The 20,946-nt window shown below is 48.0% G+C and overlaps 1 protein-coding gene across 6 annotated transcripts in view; it reads left to right on the forward strand.

Annotated features, from left to right (window-relative positions):
- Positions 1-20,946, forward strand: part of DNMT1 (DNA (cytosine-5-)-methyltransferase 1) — a 40,674-nt gene that overhangs the window by 15,761 nt on the left and 3,967 nt on the right. For all 6 annotated transcript variants that reach the window (XM_005859184.2, XM_014533962.1, XM_005859185.2 and 3 more), the window contains 23 exons: positions 2,543-2,577; positions 2,918-2,963; positions 3,059-3,139; positions 3,216-3,325; positions 6,400-6,518; positions 6,811-6,903; positions 7,591-7,742; positions 7,899-8,086; positions 8,192-8,372; positions 9,802-9,899; positions 10,106-10,253; positions 11,513-11,628; positions 11,824-12,028; positions 12,103-12,236; positions 13,664-13,837; positions 14,024-14,245; positions 15,920-16,112; positions 17,371-17,455; positions 17,612-17,740; positions 17,891-18,173; positions 18,457-18,598; positions 19,859-20,025; positions 20,358-20,535. In XM_005859184.2, the coding sequence (XP_005859246.1) occupies positions 2,543-2,577; positions 2,918-2,963; positions 3,059-3,139; positions 3,216-3,325; positions 6,400-6,518; positions 6,811-6,903; positions 7,591-7,742; positions 7,899-8,086; positions 8,192-8,372; positions 9,802-9,899; positions 10,106-10,253; positions 11,513-11,628; positions 11,824-12,028; positions 12,103-12,236; positions 13,664-13,837; positions 14,024-14,245; positions 15,920-16,112; positions 17,371-17,455; positions 17,612-17,740; positions 17,891-18,173; positions 18,457-18,598; positions 19,859-20,025; positions 20,358-20,535 (3,279 nt within the window). The remainder of the gene's footprint in view (positions 1-2,542; positions 2,578-2,917; positions 2,964-3,058; positions 3,140-3,215; positions 3,326-6,399; positions 6,519-6,810; positions 6,904-7,590; positions 7,743-7,898; positions 8,087-8,191; positions 8,373-9,801; positions 9,900-10,105; positions 10,254-11,512; positions 11,629-11,823; positions 12,029-12,102; positions 12,237-13,663; positions 13,838-14,023; positions 14,246-15,919; positions 16,113-17,370; positions 17,456-17,611; positions 17,741-17,890; positions 18,174-18,456; positions 18,599-19,858; positions 20,026-20,357; positions 20,536-20,946) is intronic.

A 20,946-nucleotide genomic window follows, 5' to 3' on the forward strand; every position in this document is an offset into this window, starting at 1 on the left:
AAAGGTCATCAGTTCTATTCCTGGTCAGGGCACATGCCTGGGTTGCAGGCTAGATCCCCGGTAAAGGGCGTGTTGGAGGCAGCTACTCAGTGTTTCTCTCACACATGGATGTTTCTCTCTCTTCCTCTCTCTAAAATCAATAAAAACAATTTTTAAAATATTGCTTTTTTTATTATGGAAATATTCAAACATACCAAAAAGTAGGCAGAATGTGAGGGTAGGAAACTCACATTCTCAACCTTCAACAAATATCATCCTGTGACCAACCAAATGTTTTAGCCAACAAATCCCAGATATATTATTAAAATATTTACAGAACTTATAAAAAGAAAGGACTTTTTTTGTTGATGTTTTGTTAATCCTCCTCCTCGGATATTTTTCCATTGATTTTTTTTTTTTTTTTACAGGCCTCCCTCGCCTGAGAGGCACCCGGCCGGCTGGCTCAGTGGTTGAGCTTCAGCCTTTGGACCAGGAGGTCAGGGTTCCATTCCCGGTCAGGGCACATGCCCAGGTTGCGGGCTTAATCCCCAGTGTGGGGGCGTGCAGGAGGCAGCTGATCAATGATTCCCTCTCATCATTGATGTTTCTATCTCTCTTTCCTCTCCCTTCCTCTCTGAAATTTATAAATATATATATTATATATATATTTCAGAGTGAGGAAGTGAGGAGAGAGAGAGAAAGAGAGGAACATTAATGAGAATCATTGGTCAGCTGCCTCTTGCACGCACCCTACTGGGATTGAGCCCACAACTCGGACATGTGCCCTGACGGAATCAAACCCTGAACTCCTGGTTCATGGGTCAATGCTCAGCCACTGAGCCACACCAGCTGGGCTGCATTTTGTTTTTACAGTTTGTTTATTTGAATCGGGACACAAATAAAGTCTGTACAGTATATCTGGTTGGCATTTGTCTCACCAGAGTTTTATCCATCTCCTTTTACTTGTATTATGTGGAAGGAACCTGTTTATCTGTAGTTTCTGGGTTCTGGATTTTGCCCCTTGCACTCTTCTTGCATTTAACATCTCCTCTAGCCCTGCAGACTGATAGTTAGGTCCAGAGGCTTGACCGATGCTTGACCAGATGTAGGGCTTTTGTTGTCAAGAGGATTTGCATCATTCCAGATGACACAGTTATCTTTTTATAGTGTTAAGATAGATTACTGGGCTCAGGTGCTGTGTGCCTGATCCACCCATTCATTATAGAGTCCCCTCAGTTTTTCACCTAATTTTTGTTTTGTTTTGTTTTTTGGTCACCTAATGTTTTTAAGTCATTGCTTAATTCCATTATTTCACCAGGAGTTGCAAAGTGGTGATAGTCTAATCCCATCATTTCTTCATTTATGCAAAATAATTCTAGGAATACGTTTCCCCCTGTATTAGCCTGCTCAGACTGCCATAACTAAATACTACAGTCTGGTTGGTGTAAACAAGACATTTTTTCCGTTCTGGAGACTGGAAGTCTAAGATCAAAATGCTGGCAGGGTTAGTGTCTGGTGAAGCCTTTATTTCTGGCTTCTCGCTGGGCCCTCATGTGGCCTCTCCTGTGTGAGCACAGAGGGCGAGTGAGCTCTGGTGTCTCTTCCCCTTATAAGGACACCGTTCCTATTGGATTAACACCCACCACCCCTATGACTTCATTTAAACTTAGTTACTTTTTTTTAATATATATTTTTATTTGTTTTTATTGATTTCAGAGAGGAAGGGAGAGGGAGAGAGAGATAGAAACATCAATGATGAGAGAGAATCATTGATCGGCTGCCTTCTGCACATCCCCTACTGGGGATTGAGCCCACAACCCAGGCATGTGCCCTTGGCCGGAATCGAACCTGGGACCCTTCACTCCACAGGCCGATGCTCTATCCACAGAGCCAAACCGGTCAGGGCAAAACTTAGTTACTTTTTAAAAGCCCCATCTCCAAATAGTCACATTTGGGGTTAGGGCTTCAATATATGAATTGGGGGTACAATTCAGCCCATAGCACCCCTCATCAGTTATTTTGAGTTACCACTTGTATAGGAAGCTAAGGGTTTTGTGTGTGTGTGTGTGTGTGTGTGTGTGTGTGTGTGTGTGTGTGTTTAATTGGTCTCAAGTCCTTTAAGGAAGCCTTTGGTTATAAGGGTTTTGATAAGACTACCCACTGGAGGTGGCTCTGGTCTCTCTGGTTCTTTGCCTTCTTCCCTACCTCTGACTAGGTGTTTGTTTTGTTTTGTTTTTAATGTTTTTATTTATTTTTAGATAGAGAGGAAGGGAGAGTGAGAGAGACTGAGTGGGGGAGAGTGAGAGAAATAGAAACATCGATGGGCTGCCTCTTGCACGCCCCCGCTGGGGATCGAGCCTGCAACCAGGGCATGTGCCCTGACCAGGAATCGAACCGGTAACCTCTTGGTACATGGGATGATGCTCAGTCGCTCAATCCACTGAGCCACACCAGCCAGACTTGCCTAGGTTTTGTGATAACCACATATGTAAAATTCTTAACTCTGAAGCATGATGCAGGTGTAAAAATACTTTCTTAGTCTTCACTCCAATTTTCCATTTAGGAGGAGAAGAGACGCAGATCGACATCCAAAGATCCGTAAGAACTTATTTTTGTCTTTATACATAGCAGGTAATAACATTAAAATAATTGTTCTAGAAAGGAAAAGAGGTTTTCAGTGACTTGCCAGACTTGCCTTAGCTGTAAGTCTGATAGGTTGGGTCTGTGAGCACAGGACCAAGATGTTCCAATTCTTCCCAGTGAGGCAGGTCCCCTTCGTGTGATAAAGAGACACTTGTGACCTAGCACCTTGCCCCTTAGGCAGCCTGGTAATCACCTGTGGCAGGTGGTTTAGGTATGAGTTTGACGGTGGAGTCTGATAGTTTCTTTTTTCAGTCATTTCAGAACGTATCTTGTGTTTTGTTTTGTTTTCCCCCAGTGATGAGAAAAAACTAGCTCAAGCCAAAACAGCACTGTCTCCCAAGGTAAACATGCATCTGGGGATAAAATGGGTAGTACAGCACTAATGGGGTTGCCTAGAGCTGGCTCTCTGAGCACCATCTGTGTCATGTCCCCACAGAACCAGCTTCAAAAGTGCCTTCAGTGTGGACAGTATCTGGATGACCCTGAACTAAAGTACGAACATCATCTCCCGAATGCAGTAAGTTCCAGCTCTGTCTTCAGCTTTTTCTTTTCCTGTCTCTTATCCCTCTGCTTAATGGTCCAATGTCTCTCAGGTGGACGAGGTACCGATGTTGACAAATGAAAGACTGTCCATCTTCGATGCCAATGAATCTGGCTTTGAGAGTTATGAATATTTTCCTCAAAACAGACTGACATGCTTCAGGTACTGATACTCTTCATTGTGACAGGGCACTTCCCTAAAGATGTCCAAGTTCTTAATATCTCTAGCACCTTACCTGCAACATTTCTTATGCTGCTAACACTAGATGGATAAAAGCCACAAAGCCCTGGTGGAAGTATAGTAGATATTTGCTGGGGGTTGGGGTTTTTTGGGGGGGAGGGTATTAAAACTATACATGTTAAGTCTTCCGTTTGTGTATATTCTGGAGGTCATTCATTCAAATGAGGGCCAGCTTTGTGCTAGGTACTGCACTAGGTGTTATGAATATAGCACTTGAGGTCCCTGCTTTCATAGAGGCAGAACAAAAGTTATGCCTGTCAGGTAGTTACGACAACAACAAGTAAAAAGCATGGAAAGCACAAAGTGGATAGGAGAAAGAAGTTGTGTTTAGAATGGTAGGGAGCCCTGGCCAGTGTGGCTCAATTGATGGAGCATCCTGTGTACCAAAAGGTCGTGGGTTTGATTCCCAGTCGGGGCACATACCCAGGCTGCCAGTTTGATCCTCAGTCGGAGTGCGTTCAGGAGGCAACTGGTCAATGTTTCTCTCTCCCTTCTCTCTAAAAAAAAAAAAATGGTGGGGGAATGACTTCAGCAAAGACTCAGTGGCATAAGAGAACAGGCCAACGGGATTACTAGGGAAAGACATCTCAGGGGGAGGGAACAGCAGGTACAAAGGCTCAGAGGTGGGCATGTGTTGGCAATGGAAGACTCAAGTGATGAGGCTGGTGGGGCTAGGGCGGGCCAGGGTGTGGAGTGAGAGGTAGGGGATGTAGGCAGGGGGCTGGGGAGAGGGCAAGATCATACAGGGCTTTGCAGGCCGTGGCATTGACTCCAGGATTTTCTCTGATGATCCATGGTGTGTGGACTCTGTCTTTGGCGAGGCTCAAACAAACCCTTGAGTGAACAGAGTCCCCATGCTTTTCAGCACCTTTCAATTTAGTCAGCTCCCTCTTGCTGAAAGTGCAGTTGCTTTGCTTTGTGCAAAACAGGCTTCACTTTGTTTCTTCGTGGTGACTTGGCTACAGTGCCAGCCCATGTCTCTTTCAGGCCTGGGCACATGCTGTTTCTCTTCCTGAAGAAGTATCGTAGGGGCAATGGGTCACCTCAGTAATACCTATCGTAAGCCTCAGGTGGACATCAATGCTGGGAAGCCCTTTCTGACACCCTTGCCCCATAGCAGGTTGAGGGTTCCTATGCCCTGGGACAAGACCCCAGTGCTTCTTCTGTGGCACTTCTCACACTCCCTGTGGTGGATTGGTTGTATGCCCGTCTCCCAATACAGTCAGGATTCTGGTCCATTTTGGGATGCTGTTCATCTACCGGCGACCCCCAGGGCCTGGCCCAAACCTCTGCCTGATGGCACAACCAAATATGCTGTGTTGATGTAGCTGGCGTCCATGCCCTTGTGCCTTCTTGTAGCATTCCTCAGGCCAGAGGCTGGAAGAGGACTAGAAGCTGAAGCCAGGGCTGCTGGAGTCCCTTGGCTTCCTCCTCAAGACATGGCGTGCTGTAGATTCATTCCTGTACGGTCGGAGGGTAGCAGTAAAGACAAATTTCCCAGGAGAAATGTGCCTTGTAGCATCAGGCCGTCAGAGCCAGACTGCCTGAGTTATTAAGGGACTCTGCTTACCTCTAGTACTTGGGCTGAATGTGGTGGATGGAAACAAGTCAGGAGAGGTCGATCCTGTAAACCAGTGGGTCCTGCCCCTGCCTAGGACTTGAAACTTCTTCGATGTCACGTCTACTGATACAGCCCAGTGGGCTGGGCTGTGGATCCTTGTTTTCTGTGGGTTTGCAATATGTGCCCTCCCTTGATATGTGACCATATTTCCCACTGGACTTCAAGTCTCGAGAGCAGGGCTGTTACCATGTTGTCTCCCATGCCTGGCACGGGAGGAGCTCAACTCACGGTGTTCATTTCTATTTTTAAAAAGGTTTTGTGAGATTTCAAGATGAGGATTTCTGGCTTCCAAGCCCTGACACTAGGGGAGTGTGGTGGGAGATGGTCTCAGGAGACCTGTACAGGTCCCATGTGGCCCACCGGTGACTCAGGGATAGCATGGCATCTCCAATGTAGGAGATCATCCTTGAGGCCAGCATGGTCCATAAGCAGAACCCCTGACTTACCCTGCTGAAGGAGGAGCATTCTTCCAACTGTCAAGGAGTGTCTCCGGATGGTGGGACCGTGGATGCCCTTAAACCTGAGCTTTACCCCTAGACAGAGGCGGAAGCCCTTCCTTCACATATCCCTGATGTGCCTCACTTTTTATGACATTATACAATATGCTTTACTTGATTAAACACAAAACTAACCGTATAAGAAATATTTTCAGAGGTAAATCCATAGAAACAGAAAGCAGATCTGTGGTTGCTGGGGTGGAGAGGGAATAGGGAGTGACTGCTTAATGGGTCTGAGGTTTTATTTTGTTCAATGAAAATGTTTTGGAGCCAGGTAGAAGTGGTCGCACAACTATGAGTAGAATGTGTTTGAGAGCTGATGTTTCTGTTAGCATCATGCCAAGTGCGGGTGCAGTGAGTTGCTCTCTGAGATTTCTCATCATTCACTGTCTCACTGATCTCTTGGTGTTGCCTTTGCAGATACTTGTACTTTTTTTATTTTTTAATAATTTTATCGATATTAAAATATATTTGGAGAGAGATAGAGACATCAATGATGAGAAAGAATCATCATTGATCGGCTGCCTCCTGCACATACACCCACCACCACTCCCCGCCCCCGCCCCCCAACTGGGGATCGAGCCAGCAACCCAGGTATGTGCCCTGACCAGGAATCCAATCATGACTTCCTGGTTCATAGGTTGACGCTCCACCACTGAGCCACACCGGCCGGGCTACTTGTACTCCTGATGCACCGGTGGGAGGATCAGGTAGAAGCTGTGTGGGTCAGAGAACACTACTCATCCAGTGATCTGGCAACCAGAGAGATAAGGGTCTAGGAATTGCAGGTAGTCACTGTCACTTGTGTCTGAACTTGACTCTGCTGCAGCTTGCCTTCACTGGTCAGCTGGCTAACACGCTCTTTGTTGCCCGTCTAGTGTGTACTGTAAACATGGTCACCTGTGCCCCATTGACACTGGTCTCATTGAGAAGGATATTAAGCTCTACTTTTCTGGTTCAGCAAAACCGATATATGATGATGACCCGTCTCCTGAAGGTAAGTGGAACTTCCCTGCTTATGTTTGGGACAGATATTTTAAAAACAAACAACGCGCCGACAAAGCACTGTTCAGCTAGAATTCCTGCCTCTTAAAGTTAGGGCTTGCGGTCTCTGAACAGCTATAAGGAAATGCTCTCTGCCTCTGATGAGGACTGCCTGGCTCAGCTGATAAGGGATGTCAGCTCAGCTGGGCACTTCGAGTGCCACTTGGGCCTGCTGAGATTTTGATATGAGTCATAGCTCTGAGTCCATTTCCTTTCAAGAAACTGTCCTCTTTTCCATCTCTTAGGTGGTGTTAATGGCAAAAACCTTGGCCCCATCACTGAATGGTGGATCACTGGCTTTGACGGAGGCGAAAAGGCTCTCATTGGCTTTAGCACCGGTAAGTGTGTCTAACTGTGCACTGTCCTGGGTTATGAAAGGAGACTTTGCTTCTGTCCTCCCGGGGGCTTGGTTGGGCTTTGGGACGTCTCAACAAGCTCACGTGAACACCACTAAACATGTGGTAATCATGTGGGGTTCTGGGATGGCCTCTCCTATTAATTACAACCAGCCTTGGAATCAACCCTCTAGTTATACGAGTAGGTCATATTCTTGCAACTCAAACCCAGACAAAATTTCAAAAGCCAGAGATGAGCGAAATGAAAACTCCTCAGCCAGTTCTCTAGTCGGCTCAAATAGGCCACTTCTGAATGCGCTAATAATTCTGATTGCACTTGATGTTTGTGACATTTGGGTATGGAATGACTTAGACCAGTGGTCGGCAAACTGCGGCTCGAGAGCTACATGCGGCTCTTTGGCCCCTTGAGTGTGGCTCTTCCACAAAATACCGACTTCTGCGCATGGGCCACGAAGTTTCAGTCGCACTGTACATGTGCGTCCGCACGTGGTATTTTGTGGAAGAGCCACACTCAAGGGGCCAAAGAGCCGCATGTGGCTCGCGAGCTACAGTTTGCCGACCACTGACTTAGACTCCTCATAAGCTTCATAGACTCATCTGTGCTCTTCAGCCACCATAGCTGCCATCAGGTTCAAACTGCTTTCTAACAACATCTTCTGTTCACTGCAGCCTATGCTGAATACATTCTAATGGAGCCCAGCCCAGAGTACTCACCAATGTTCAACTTAATGCAGGAGAAGATCTACATAAGTAAGATAGTCGTTGAGTTCCTGCAGAACAACCGTGATGCGACTTATGAGGACCTGATCAATAAGATTGAGGTACGGGTTAGGTCATTTGTGATCTGGGACTCGCACCTTTTACATGCCATATAGATATTGCTGAGAAACTCATGTCTAGAATTAGCAGAAACTTTTTTAGTTCAATTAGAATAGTTTTGCTGAAGCCTAAGAAACTTCTGATGTTATTTCTTAAAGACCACGGTTCCTCCTTCCACGCTCAACCTGAATCGATTCACTGAGGATTCTCTCCTTCGACATGCTCAGTTTGTGGTGGAACAAGTAGAGAGTTACGATGCGGCTGGGGACAGTGATGAACTGCCCATCTTCCTGACCCCCTGCATGAGAGACTTGATCAAGTTGGTTGGGGTCACCCTAGGAAGAAGGTAAGGATGCAGCAGGAATAAAATTGAAGACCTGATTGCAGAGAAGGCAGAGTGTCCCATGCACTCTCCCCCAGCCTGCTAACATGATGGGAACCTTTCTCCCAGAAATGAAAAACGTCGAGCCATCAGTCATTCCACCAAGGAGAAGGACAAAGGCCCCACAAAAGCGACCACCACCAAGCTGGTCTACCAGATCTTCGACACTTTCTTCGCAGAGCAAATCGAAAAGGATGACAGAGAAGACAAGGAGAATGCCTTCAAACGCCGGCGGTGTGGCGTCTGCGAGGTGACCTCACCTGGGCTGGGCTCACCATGTAATCTGAGCAACTCACTTTCTCTTTCTGGCCTGAGATGCTCACTGTTCGAATGTGACCCCTAGGACATAAGCTGGGAGGAAGTTGGTGATCTGGGGAGAACTGCATGCCTCGGAGAACAAACAGGTTGATAAGACGGCTGTTGAAATTGGTGTGCTCGGATGCTTTGCTGTTAATGCCCCTGTCACTAACTTGGGTCACTGTTCAATTCCGGGTCAAGGCACATGCCCGAGTTGTGGGCTCAATCCCCAGTGTGGGGCGTGCAGGAAGCAGCCGATCAGTGGTTCTCTCTCATCACTGATGTTTCTCTCTCTCTCCCCTTTCCGTGAATTTTAAATATTTGAATCCCCCTAATCTTCTGTAACCCAGAGATCGGATATATTTTGGTATCTGTTATTTGACTTATTTTGGACGCACACTTGGATGCAAAAATATAGCAGCTACCTTTAGAACCGCCCTGTGTTCACAGTGTCCACTGGATTCAGAGGGGTTTTTTTTGTTTTGTTTTGTGGTTTTTTTTTAGTGGCAGCCCTTAACAGGAATTTGCACATCCTTACCATTCGTGTTTTGGTTTTACTTTTTTTCATCTAGCACATGTATCTAAGCCTTAAAAATTTTTTTAAATATACATAACTGGTATTTTTTGTAATCATGTTATGTGTTCATGTAGGTAGATCTAGTTAATTCGTTTTGACTATTTCATCATGGTGCATTATATGATAGTCCCAACTTACCCCTCGATAATGTGCAACTTTTGATATTAGAAATCATGATATAGCAGCATCCTTGAACGAGACTTCAGTGTCTACCCCTATTTCTTTTAAAATTTTTTGTTAATCCTCACCTGAGTATATATATATTTTTCCCATTGATTTTTAATTTTTTTTGAAAATGGAAGGGAGGGGGAAAGACAGAGAGAAGGAAACATTGATGTGAGAGATACACATCGATTGGTTGCCTCCTGCACATATCCCAAAGGAGGGGGAGCAGGGTTGAGCCTGCAACCAAGGTATGTGCCCCTGACCCAAATCAAACCCCAAGACCCTCCAGTCTGCGGGCTGACGCTCTAACCACTGAGCACACTAGCTAGAGCTGCCCCTATTTTCAAGTAGAATTGCTGAGGTGTGGGTTCTATACTTAACTTTGATATAGAAAACTGCTCTCCAAGTGGTGCTACCAACTTAAAACCTGTGAGCAGAGCCAGTTTCCCCACATGTTTCAATACCAACATACCCAGCTTAACCTCTGCTATTCTGGGGGGTATGACTGGTACCTTGTTCTTAACTCTTCAGTTCCCTTACCTCTAAATGAGGCTAAATATAAAAGTTCTAAAATTGTAATTCATTCAAAACCTGGTTACCAGTTGTTACTAATGGTCATTTGACTTTAAATATCTTTCAGGTTTGTCAGCAGCCCGACTGTGGAACGTGTAAAGCCTGTAAGGATATGGTTAAGTTCGGTGGTAGCGGCCGGAGCAAACAAGCCTGCCTAAAGAGGAGGTAGGCTTGGCAGGTGATGTCTGGTAGCAGAGGACAGTGCCAGCTGAGGGCTGTGCGCTGTGTGTGGGTAACTGTGTTGACATGGGCAGGGCAGGCAGCAGTGCTTCATCTCGAATGGTCCCCGGGCCTGTCCTGTTATCAGACCCAAACAGCCCCAGGCAGTTTTACTTATAAAAAGGGCCTTGCTTATACACATGAGTTTGTAGGTGTCCCAACATGGCCATGAAGGAGGCAGATGACGACGAAGAAGAGGACGATGATATCCCAGAGATGCCGTCGCCCAAAAAAATGCACCAGGGGAAGAAAAAGAAACAGAACAAGGACCGGATCTCTTGGATTGGAGAGGCTGTTAAGGTAATCCCGCAGCAGGTTCTCCGTCTTCTTACGGCCGCCCTCCTGGGAAGCACGTTGCTTCCTGGTGTCTCGTCGCCAGGCCTCTTAAGCAGCCTGAATCCTGCTCACTTGCCTCATGAGAGAGCAAGGCCAGCTGCAAGGCCATGGTCCAGGCCCGTGGCCACACACAAGAAATGTGTTTTTGTTTGTCTGCCCAAAGACTTGGTTTCCTTCAAGTTCCAAAATGGGTAATGGACACAGTTTAAGGGTGTCAGGCTGCTTCCCCTTCAAAGCTCGTTTTGAAGAGTTGTCACCATCTCTTTCCTGGGAGTGGGTGTCTTTTGGGCACTAGCAGATCCCTTACTGGTCATTCTGTGGTCATCTCCCCATCTAAGGCTCAGTTCCTTTACCAAAGTTAGAACGCAAACGTCCTAAGCCAGTGATGGCGAACCTTTTGAGCTCAGCGTGTCAGCATTTTGAAAAACCCTAACTTAACTCTGGTGCCGTGTCACATATAGAAATTTTTTGATATTTGCAACCATAGTAAAACAAAGACTTATATTTTTGATACTTATTTTATATATTTAAATGCCATTTAACAAAGAAAAATCAACCAAAAAAATGAGTTCACGTGTCACCTCTGACACGCGTGTCATAGGTTCGCCATCACTGTCCTAGCACTGCTTTCTCGATGTTCATAAGCAAAAGATACAGTCGGTTCATTCATCAAGCGAGAGGCCTCCCTCTGCCGGGTGCTGCTTCAGGCCTGGATGTGACTCCGCCCCTGCCCTGTGGTGTTGGTGCTCCAGGGCAGGAGGACAGACACATGTCCCCTGGGCTGGTAGAGAGGTGGAAGGGGCCTGGGGCCGTGAGGCTTTCCTAAGGAGGTGACAGCTGAGCTGAGTCCCAGAAGGTGGGAGAGGAACCAGGGCAGAGGCCCTGAGGTGGGATCAGTTCTCCTTGTGGGAGAAGAGGAATGAGGTGAAAAGGAACCAGGGATGGGATGTGCCTTTAAGACCACAGTGAATAGTTGGGACTGGTGCTGTTAACCTGGAATGTTGGGCTCTGATTTGCTGCTTACTGGCCAGGGCGGAGCTGATAGTAGACAAACAGTAGGCGTGCTTCCAGCCTAGGGAGGGGGGTGTTCTCTAGGAGCCAGGGCAGTAGCCATGCCTTCTTAATGAAATCATTATGGGTTATGCCTTTATATTAACAAGAACACCATGCCTATCATGGACCTTCAAACCCATCTCCACCTGATATAAGCTCTTTGTTTTCAGACTGATGGCAAGAAGACTTACTATAAGAAGGTGTGCATTGACTCAGAAACCCTGAAAGTGGGGGACTGTGTCTCTGTTATTCCAGATGACTCTTCAAAACCACTGTACTTAGCAAGGTTTGTATATTTCCCTTTGCTTGGCCTCAGCACACACTTTCTCTTGAACATGTAGGAGATGCCTATTTGCAAGAATAGCAACAGCAGGTCTTTGCTCGAGACTGAAACTAAAAAAAAAAAAAGTTCCCAAGTAAACTCGAAGCAGATCTGCCGGTGAAGTTAGAACTTCCTTCCCTTCTGCTCTTCTGACACCAGGGTCACGGCGTTGTGGGAGGACAGCAGCCAAGGGCCGATGTTTCATGCCCACTGGTTCTGTGCCGGCACAGACACGGTCCTGGGGGCCACATCGGACCCCCTGGAGCTGTTCCTGGTAGACGAGTGTGAGGACATGCAGCTGTCATACATTCACAGCAAGGTGACCGTCGTCTATAAAGCTCCGTCGGAAAACTGGGCCATGGAGGTGAGTACCTGGCGTCCCTCATGTGCCCTCCCTCACTGTGGGGTCATGCCTGACACAGCATCCTTGTCCCAAAGGGAGGCATGGATCCCGAGACCCTGATGGAAGAGGACAACGGGAAGACCTATTTCTACCAGCTGTGGTATGATCAAGACTACGCAAGATTTGAGTCCCCTCCAAAAACTGAACCGACTGAGGACAACAAGTACAAGTGAGTGCTAATCACCTTCTCGGGGAGGACACCACGCTTCTGTGTGAATCCCTGTAGCTGTTCACGTGCTTCCATCTGCTGGGTTTGCTTCCTGGACACTATCTGATTGTTTTCCTCATTAATCCAAGACCAGCCTGGCTTTGAAAACTTTTTTTTTTAATCCTCACCTGAGGACTTTTTTAAAGTCAATTTTTTTTTATTTGTAGAGAAGAAGGGAGGGAGAGAAACATGGATTGGTTACCTCCTATAGGTGCTCTACTGAGGGGTGGAACCCACAACTTAGGTATGTGCCCTGACCGGGAACCTGCAACCGTTTTGGTGTAGGGGATGATGCTCCAACCAGCTGAGCCACCTGTCAGGGCCCAGCTGGGCTTTGTTGCAGTGGCTTTAGGTGTATAGCTGGCCTGGGCATGGAGTTACCGTCATAAGAAGCTCTCTTGTCCTGGAGTAGGATTTATCTTTTCATTACCCGCCTTTTTGCATGTTCTTCAGTGTTTATACCACAGATTTCATGTGTTTTCTTTTGTTTCTTAGGTATCTTCTAAGTGAGATCTTTGACTTCATTTTATTTTAACTGGTGGGTGACTGCTCTTAGGGAGTCTGCCTTTTAAGTCCTCACCCAAGGATATTTTTTCCATTGATTTCTAGAGAGTGTAAGGGAGGGAGGAGGGGGAGAGAGAGAAACATCGACTTGGAGAGACATATCAATTGGTTACCTCCCGCACATGCCCCCACTGAGGCTGGGGAACCTGCAACTGAGGTACGTGCCCTTGACCAGGAATCCAATCATGGCCCTTCAGTCTAAGGTCCAACGCTCTAACCACTGAGAAAAACTGGCCTGGGCCTGATCTCCATTTTAAAGGCAGTCTCCAACTCTCCTTTAAGCAGAAATATTGAACTTCACCAAATACCTCTTCAGCTTTTATCGAGCTAACTAGAGGCCCGATGCACGAAATTCGTGCAAAGGGCTCGGCCCCACTGCCGTGATGGTTGCCTCAGCCCCCGCCCGCCCACCATGGCTTCGTCCAGAAGGACATCCTGTCTAATTAGCATATTATGCTGCTATTAGTATAGATAGTGTGAGCCTGCTCTGATATTTTGAGTTCCTAACTGAACCACTCTGTATTCTCGCTTCTGGTTTATTTTTATCATATTCCAAATTCTGTTTGTTAATGTCTTAGGGTTCTTAGAGCAAATACTCAAAAGTGGGACAGGCTTGATGTTTCCTTGTGTTGTATATATCCCTGGACTTTGGTCCCAAATAAGTGCTTTCACAGAATGAGCATAAAGTACAGGAGAGCCAGTTCCTTCAGAAATCTGCAGGTGTTTTCTCTTGGTCACCAGCATCTCTGGGTTAAGCCAGCAGCTCTGCTGCAGTCATTACCTGCCGTCTCAGGGCCTTTTCCTTTTGTCCTCGGCTCCTTCAGATTCTGCGCCAGCTGTGCCCATCTGGTTGAGATGAAGCAAAAGGAAATTCCCAGGGCCCTGGAGCTGCTCGAGGACCTGGAGGACCGGGTTTTCTACAGCTCAGCCTCCAAGGATGGCATCCAGTACCGAGTGGGTGATGGCGTGTACCTTCTCCCTGAGGCCTTCACGTTCAAGTGAGTGCCCCCTTTGCCAGTTCCGGGCCAGGCTCCCTGGGCCACTACCGAGTTGCTTTGGAATATCCCCACCCTGCACTTCTTGTACCAGCTGTTGTCTGAGCCATTGTCGCTGGTCAGTCATGCTGAACTACTCACTTTTTAAGGTTTAATGTTCAGTTATGTGTAATATTTGCTACTCTGCAGCATTAAGCTGTCCAGTCCTATGAAACGCCCACGGAAGGAGCCTGTGAATGAAGACCTGTATCCAGAACACTACCGGAAATACTCGGACTACATCAAAGGCAGCAACCTGGACGCCCCTGAGCCATACCGAATTGGCCGCATCAGAGAGATCTTCTGTGTCAAGAAGAACAATGGCAAGCCCAATGAGACAGACATCAAGATCAGACTGAACAAGTTCTACAGGTCGGTGGTGTCCTCAACTTCCAGAAGGCAGCAGACTTCCAGAAAGTTCTGCCTGAAATGGCTTATAACATAGCACACAGTGATGTTTGAAGAGTTAGGTAGAGTTCTAGCCGGTTTGTCTCGGTTACAGAGTGCTGGCCCTCGGACTAAAGGGTCCCTGGTTCAATTTCAGTCAAGGGCACCAGCAAATACCTCGGTTGCAGGCTCGAGATCCCTGGCCCCAATTGGGGTGCTTGTGAAAGGCAACCAGCAAATACCTCGGTTTCAGGCTCGATCCCTGGCCCCAATTGGGGTGCTTGTGAAAGGCAACCAATCAGTGTGTCTCTTGCATCAATGTTTCTCTCTCTGTCTCTCCCCCTCCCCTCCACTCTCTAAAACTCAATGGAAAAAATATCCTTGGGTGATATAAAAAAAAGTTATAGGTAAAGGTAGCTGTTTCTCAAGTGTTTCTGATGATCTGATGAGTGCTGACAGCGACTCAAATTATATTTCATACCCTTGCTTTTAGACCTTATTTTAAAGCTGCTGAGTTCTATCTTCAAAGAAATCCTTAAGCCTCAATTCAGAATGTGACAAAGGCAGAGGGAGAATGTCCCGGGCTCGGCCTGAGGCAGCCCCAGAGAACCTAGGGTCCTGTTTATGACCGTTCCACCCTCTCTCCTGTCCCTCCCAGCTCTATGCTTTTCCAAGGTCTTGGCTGCACCGAGTCTTTTTCTGGGACCCTAGTAATTTGTAGTAATTAGGAGTTAACCTGAAACTAAGCCATACAGATAGTTATAACGTTGCTTCACTTCTTGACTAATGTATATCAAAGACTTTCTGAAGTCCTTGTAATAATCACTTGTAATAGGAAAAAAAGGAGAAGTCTGGGTGTATAGGTGAGGAAAAGGAGCTCTAGACATGCTTCTTAATAGGAGGCAGGCAGCTGCAGCCTGGTTTTTTTGGGGGGTTTTTTGTTTTTTAATTTATTTTTAGAGAGAGAAACATCAATGTGAGAGCAGAACCTCACACCCCCTGCCAGGGATTGAGCCCATAATCCAGGTGCCCTGACTGGGAACCAAACCGGAAAACTTGTTGCACAGGATGATACCCAACCAACTGAGCTGGCCAGGGTGCAGCTATCGTCTTGACACAGGGCCATTCTGTCTGGGTTGCAGTGGAGAAACGAAGAACAAGCAAATGACTCAACCTACCGAACTCCCTTAAGGTTTAATGTTGAGTTCTTCATAATGGTTAGCTTCTCCACAGCACCAAGCTGTCCAGTCCTGTGAAATGCCCACGGAAGGCATGTTTGTTGCAAAGAATTCCACTGTTTATAGTGTCTGGTGCCAACTAAGGATAGTTATCAAGCTGACCTGATTGGGGGTCATGGTCTTTACCCATGGATTCTTGTAGCATCCCCAGGAATGTGGTACCATTCAACTCATTATTAGTTCACAGCAATAGAGAATTGATGCCCAGCTAGTGTGGCTCACAGGAGGTCGCCAGTTGATTCCCGGTCAGCACACATGCCCAGGTTGTGGGCTTGATCCCCAGTAGGGAGTGTGCAGGAGGCAGCTGATCGATGTTTCTCTCTCAACAATGTTTCTCTCCCTTTCCCTTCCTCTCTATGAAATCAATAAAAAAATGTTTTTGATTTAAAGAATTGCTTAACAAAGACTCTTCTGCTCGCAGGCCGGAGAACACCCACAAATCCACTCCAGCAAGTTACCATACAGACATCAACCTGCTTTACTGGAGCGATGAGGAGGCCGTGGTGGACTTCAGTGATGTGCAGGGCCGCTGCACTGTGGAGTACGGGGAGGACCTGCCGGGGTGCTTGCAGGACTTCTCAACTGGCGGCCCCGACCGCTTCTACTTCCTTGAGGTAATGCTCTGGGCTTACGGGAGGGAGAGGTTTTGGGTCAAATTCACTGCCCCTGAGAAAGCAGTTTAATTATACATTCAAGTCTGAAACTTAACTTTTGGCTTTTTGGTTTTCATTTTTTTTTTTTTTAATAAGCCTTTATTTGAGCCAAATTGACAGCAATTGCTGGGAAGCAGAGATCTCAAATGCTTCTACATTTGGCTTTTTTTTTAAAAATATATTTTATTGATTTTTTACAGAAAGTAAGGGAGAGAGATAGAGAGTTAGAAACATCAATGAGAGAGAAACATCGATCAGCTGCCTCCTGCACATCTCCTACTGGGGATATGCCCGCAACCAAGGTACATGCCCTTGACCAGAATCGAACCTGGGACCTTTCAGTCCGCAGGCCGATGCTCTATCCACTGAGCCAAACCGGTTTCGGCCTACATTTGGCTTTTGAAAATGTACAATGAACCCTGGCTGGTGTGGTTCAGTTGGTTGGGTGTTGTTCCATGCACCCAAAGATCTCTGGTTCTATTCCCAATCAGGACACATGCCCCATGCCCTGGTTTCAGACTCAATCCCTGTTGGGGGTTGTGCAGGAGCAGCCGATCAATGTTTCACTCTCATTGATTTTTCTCTTTCTCTCCTTCTCTCTAAAAATCAATTTAAGGAAATACAAAAAGTACAATGATAATTATAGTATCTGAGTGTCCTAAGCAACTAAAATTTATTTGAAGGCCTCTTCCAGCCTGGCCAGTGCCTTAATGTGAGTTAGGGAAAGGGGCCCTTTCCCCGGGAGACACAGCCCTGCCCCTCAGTCCCTCCAGCTGTGTCTGTGTCCAGGCCAGGACCACACGCCGTGCAGCTGGCCCTTGTTATTGAGAGAAGAGCCAGGAGTTTGTTAACCAAGCTGATCACTTTTAAATTGTCTGAGCATGGCCTTCCTGTGTTGGCACACTTAAAATGACACGTGTCTGTTTTCCCAGGTTCCAGTGTAGATAGCCTCATTAGACTAGTCTCTTGGTATAACACTTGCTTATTTTTAGAATGAGTAGTCCAGGCACTTATAAAAGCAGGAATCTCAAAGTCAACCACAGAATATTTGTATTAATACAATTTATCTTCATGTAGTAAAATCAAAGTACTCTTATTAGTGGCTAATAGTTTATGGCCACATTCAGGGAGAAATTAAGTAGCTCTTTATCAAACTAACTTGTTAGAGAGGTGACCAATGTGTTTCTCTGCCAGACTATTGTGATTCTTCCCTTCCCAGGCCTATAATGCCAAGAACAAAAGCTTTGAAGATCCTCCCAACCATGCCCGTAGCCCCGGAAACAAAGGGAAAGGGAAGGGAAAAGGTATGTTGTTACTCCATAGGGTTCTTTTCAAGTCCATCTCTTATAACTCGGGATATTTATGGTCAGTATAAAACAGCCTCTGGTGTTACCTCATTCTGTGTTAACAACTCAGGCCGTCTCTGAAACAATAAGGTATTTGTGGTCTATCTCCTCCAGGGAAAGGCAGGCCAAAATCTCAGACAAGTGAGCCAAAGGAACCCAAGATGGACATTCAGCTGCCAAAACTGCGGACCCTGGATGTGTTTTCTGGCTGTGGGGGGTTATCGGAAGGATTCCACCAAGCAGGTAAAGGCCACGAGGTCTTTCTCTGTGTAGCTAGTACAACCAGACTGGGCACATTCTGCCTGGAAGAGCTTTCTGGCTCTGGTCACCTTTCTGACTCAAGAGTCTCATTCCAGGGAGGTCAGAGCCCATCTTTGTCCCTTTATCTGCCAGGCATCTCACAAACACTGTGGGCCATTGAAATGTGGGACCCTGCGGCCCAGGCGTTCCGGCTGAACAACCCCGGGTCCACAGTGTTCACGGAGGACTGCAATGTCCTGCTGAAGCTGGTCATGGCTGGAGAGGTGACCAACTCCCTTGGCCAGAAGCTGCCTCAGAAGGGAGACGTGGAGATGCTGTGCGGCGGGCCACCCTGCCAAGGCTTCAGTGGCATGAACCGCTTCAACTCTCGTACTTACTCCAAGTTCAAGAACTCTCTGGTGGTCTCTTTCCTCAGGTAAACGGAGCAGATTCTGTTCAGTGTTGCACACAGGTAACTAGACAGCCAACCCTGGGGCTGGACGCTGATGTGCCCGCTGACCAGTAACTGCTGTAGCCTTTGCAGCGGCTCAAGGCCATGTGCCGAGGTGAAGCATTCCGCTGGTCAGAGACCTTAAGAGTTGGGGGTCCCGTTTCTTGACGGCCAAACATTGACCTTTTGGGAATGGCTTTTGGTAGAGCGGGTCCTTTTTTATCTCGATCCACATGGTGACTCTGGTGGTGTCGCCTGCCTTCTACAGCTACTGTGACTACTACCGGCCGCGGTACTTCCTCCTGGAGAACGTCAGGAACTTCGTGTCCTTCAAGCGCTCCATGGTCCTAAAGCTCACCCTCCGCTGCCTGGTCCGCATGGGCTATCAGTGCACCTTCGGCGTGTTGCAGGTGGGCTCTCAGGGAACGGGGCAGAGATGGGAGGGTGAATGTGGGCGGGAGGAGGGTCAGCAGTCCCTGGACTGCAGCAAACTGTCTCCAACTGAAAATAGCCTCAAAGGGTCAGGCCTGGGAGGGCAGCCTGCTGGCTGGCAAGGACAGGGCGATGGCTGTGAGGCCGCACCCACCCCTGTGAGCCCGCAGCATTCAGGTCTGAAAGCTCAGAGCCAGTGTCCCAGCAGGCCCACCCCTTCGGGTCTTGGTAGAGCTGCATCCTCCTGTGTAACTGAGCAGGGCCTGCATGCAAGGGAGCTCTTGGCTGCTTTGTTTCCAGCCCTTTTCCCGAATAGGCACGTGGTGGACGAGTCTGATACTCGGGCAGCAGCTAGATCTCCACAGAAGGCTGGGTGAGACCAGGTTGGCAGAACCACACATAGACCAAGCTGTTACAGGGTAAAAACAAGTGTTTCCTTTGGGTGAGCACATGTGCATACAAACACCTAGAGAGAGTAAAAGGTCGCACTCCCGGTGGCTACCAGTGGCAGGGGTAAAGATTTGGGATGACCCACAAAGAGTAGGCCTTATCTGAAAGCAGCCACTATATCCATTCAGTCATTGTTGGCTTAACTAACAGAGATGGCTATTGAGAAGGGAGAGAAGGTTGGCTGGGAAGCCATGAGTGAGGGAGTGCCAGGGCCGCACAGCTCTCCCTGGTTCAGCCTCGGGGGGCTCCAGGCTCACGGTCAAGCCTGCTTGGCAGCCGTGTTCTCTGTCCCTGTATCCATGGCTGGCTGGGCTCTGCAGTCTCTTCTCCACAAGTGCTGACACCATGGGGCTCCTTACGGTGCTCTGTAAGGAGCTGGAGGGTCCCCAGCGGGTTCACTTCCATCTTCTCCAATGGTCACCACATGGACTCGGGTTCTCTCATCTAGTCTCACTTTTTTTTTTTTTTTCCAAAATTGATTTTAGGGAGAGAGAAACATTGGTCTGTTATTCCACTTATTTATGCATTCGTTGGTTGATTCTCTTATGTGCCCTAACGGGGATCGAACCCACAACCTTGGTGTATCGGGATGACGCTCTAACCAACAATTACCGAGCAGGGCTGGTCTCACTTGTCGGGAGTAAACTTGCTGGATTAATTGGGGGTTTTCCGGGTGAGCTGTGCAGCAGCCAGCCACTCCAGGAAGTGGGGTGTCACTGACCCCAGACCTTGGTTCAGCCAGTTGGAGGTGCCAGTTGACCCTGTGTGTGTGGCTCTCCTGTGCACAGGCTGGTCAGTACGGCGTGGCCCAGACACGGAGGCGAGCCATTATCCTGGCTGCGGCCCCTGGGGAGAAGCTCCCCCTATTCCCAGAGCCGCTGCACGTGTTCGCACCCCGGGCCTGCCAGCTGAGCGTCGTGGTGGACGACAAGAAGTTTGTCAGCAACGTAACTAGGTAGGAGCCCCGCTCACCCTGCTGTGTCAGTGTTTGTGGGCATTACCCAGAAAAGTTTGGCATCGGCACTCTGCCACTTCCAGTCTCAGGTTCTGGCCAAGTAAGCACCACATGCAGAGCAGTGGCTAGATGCCTGGCTGTAGTCATTAGCAGAACCCCAGTGTAGCCTGTCTCCTTCCCAGACAGTCTAAGAAGAAGCTGTTTGTGTGACCTCAGGCAGCCCTTTGACCTCTGAGCCGGGTTGTCCTTGCTAGAGAGGGCAGTGCCAGCAGTCAGGAGATGGCAACTGTGATTCAATGGACAGTGGCAGTATGTGTCCCGCTCTATTGCAGGCTGAGCTCATGTCCGTTCCGAACCATCACCGTGCGGGACACAATGTCTGACCTTCCTGAGATCCGGAATGGGGCTTCAGCGCTGGAGATCTCGTACAATGGGGAGCCCCAGTCCTGGTTCCAGAGGCAGCTCCGGGGCTCGCAGTACCAGCCTATCCTCAGGGACCACATCTGTAAGGTAACATTGCCCCACAGAGGGCCCTCCTTCCAGCTGCCTCACAGGGACAGACCTGTGGGAGCCCAGCCAAGGCTTGGGGTAGGAAGCAGGGTCTGATCCCAGCCCCTCCAGCTTCTCTGCTCCTGGCTCCTAACCCAAATCACCGTCATCTTTAGAGAGGAAGGGGAAGAGAGAGAGAGAGAGAGACATCAATGATGAGAGTTATTGATCACCTGCCTCCTGCATGCCCCACACTGGGGACTGAGCCCACAACCTAGGCATGTGCCCTGATTTGGAATCAAACCATATTCATAGGTCAGTGCTCAACCACAGAGCCACACAGGCCAAGCCCAAATCACCACCATCTTGCCCCCAGCCTCACTTCGTCGTGCTTTTCTTCTTGCCCCCATCCCCTATGCCCCTGCAACAGCA

The sequence above is a fragment of the Myotis brandtii genome, unplaced genomic scaffold (genome assembly GCF_000412655.1).
Source record: "Myotis brandtii unplaced genomic scaffold, ASM41265v1 scaffold1234, whole genome shotgun sequence".
Taxonomy (NCBI): Eukaryota; Metazoa; Chordata; class Mammalia; order Chiroptera; family Vespertilionidae; genus Myotis; species Myotis brandtii.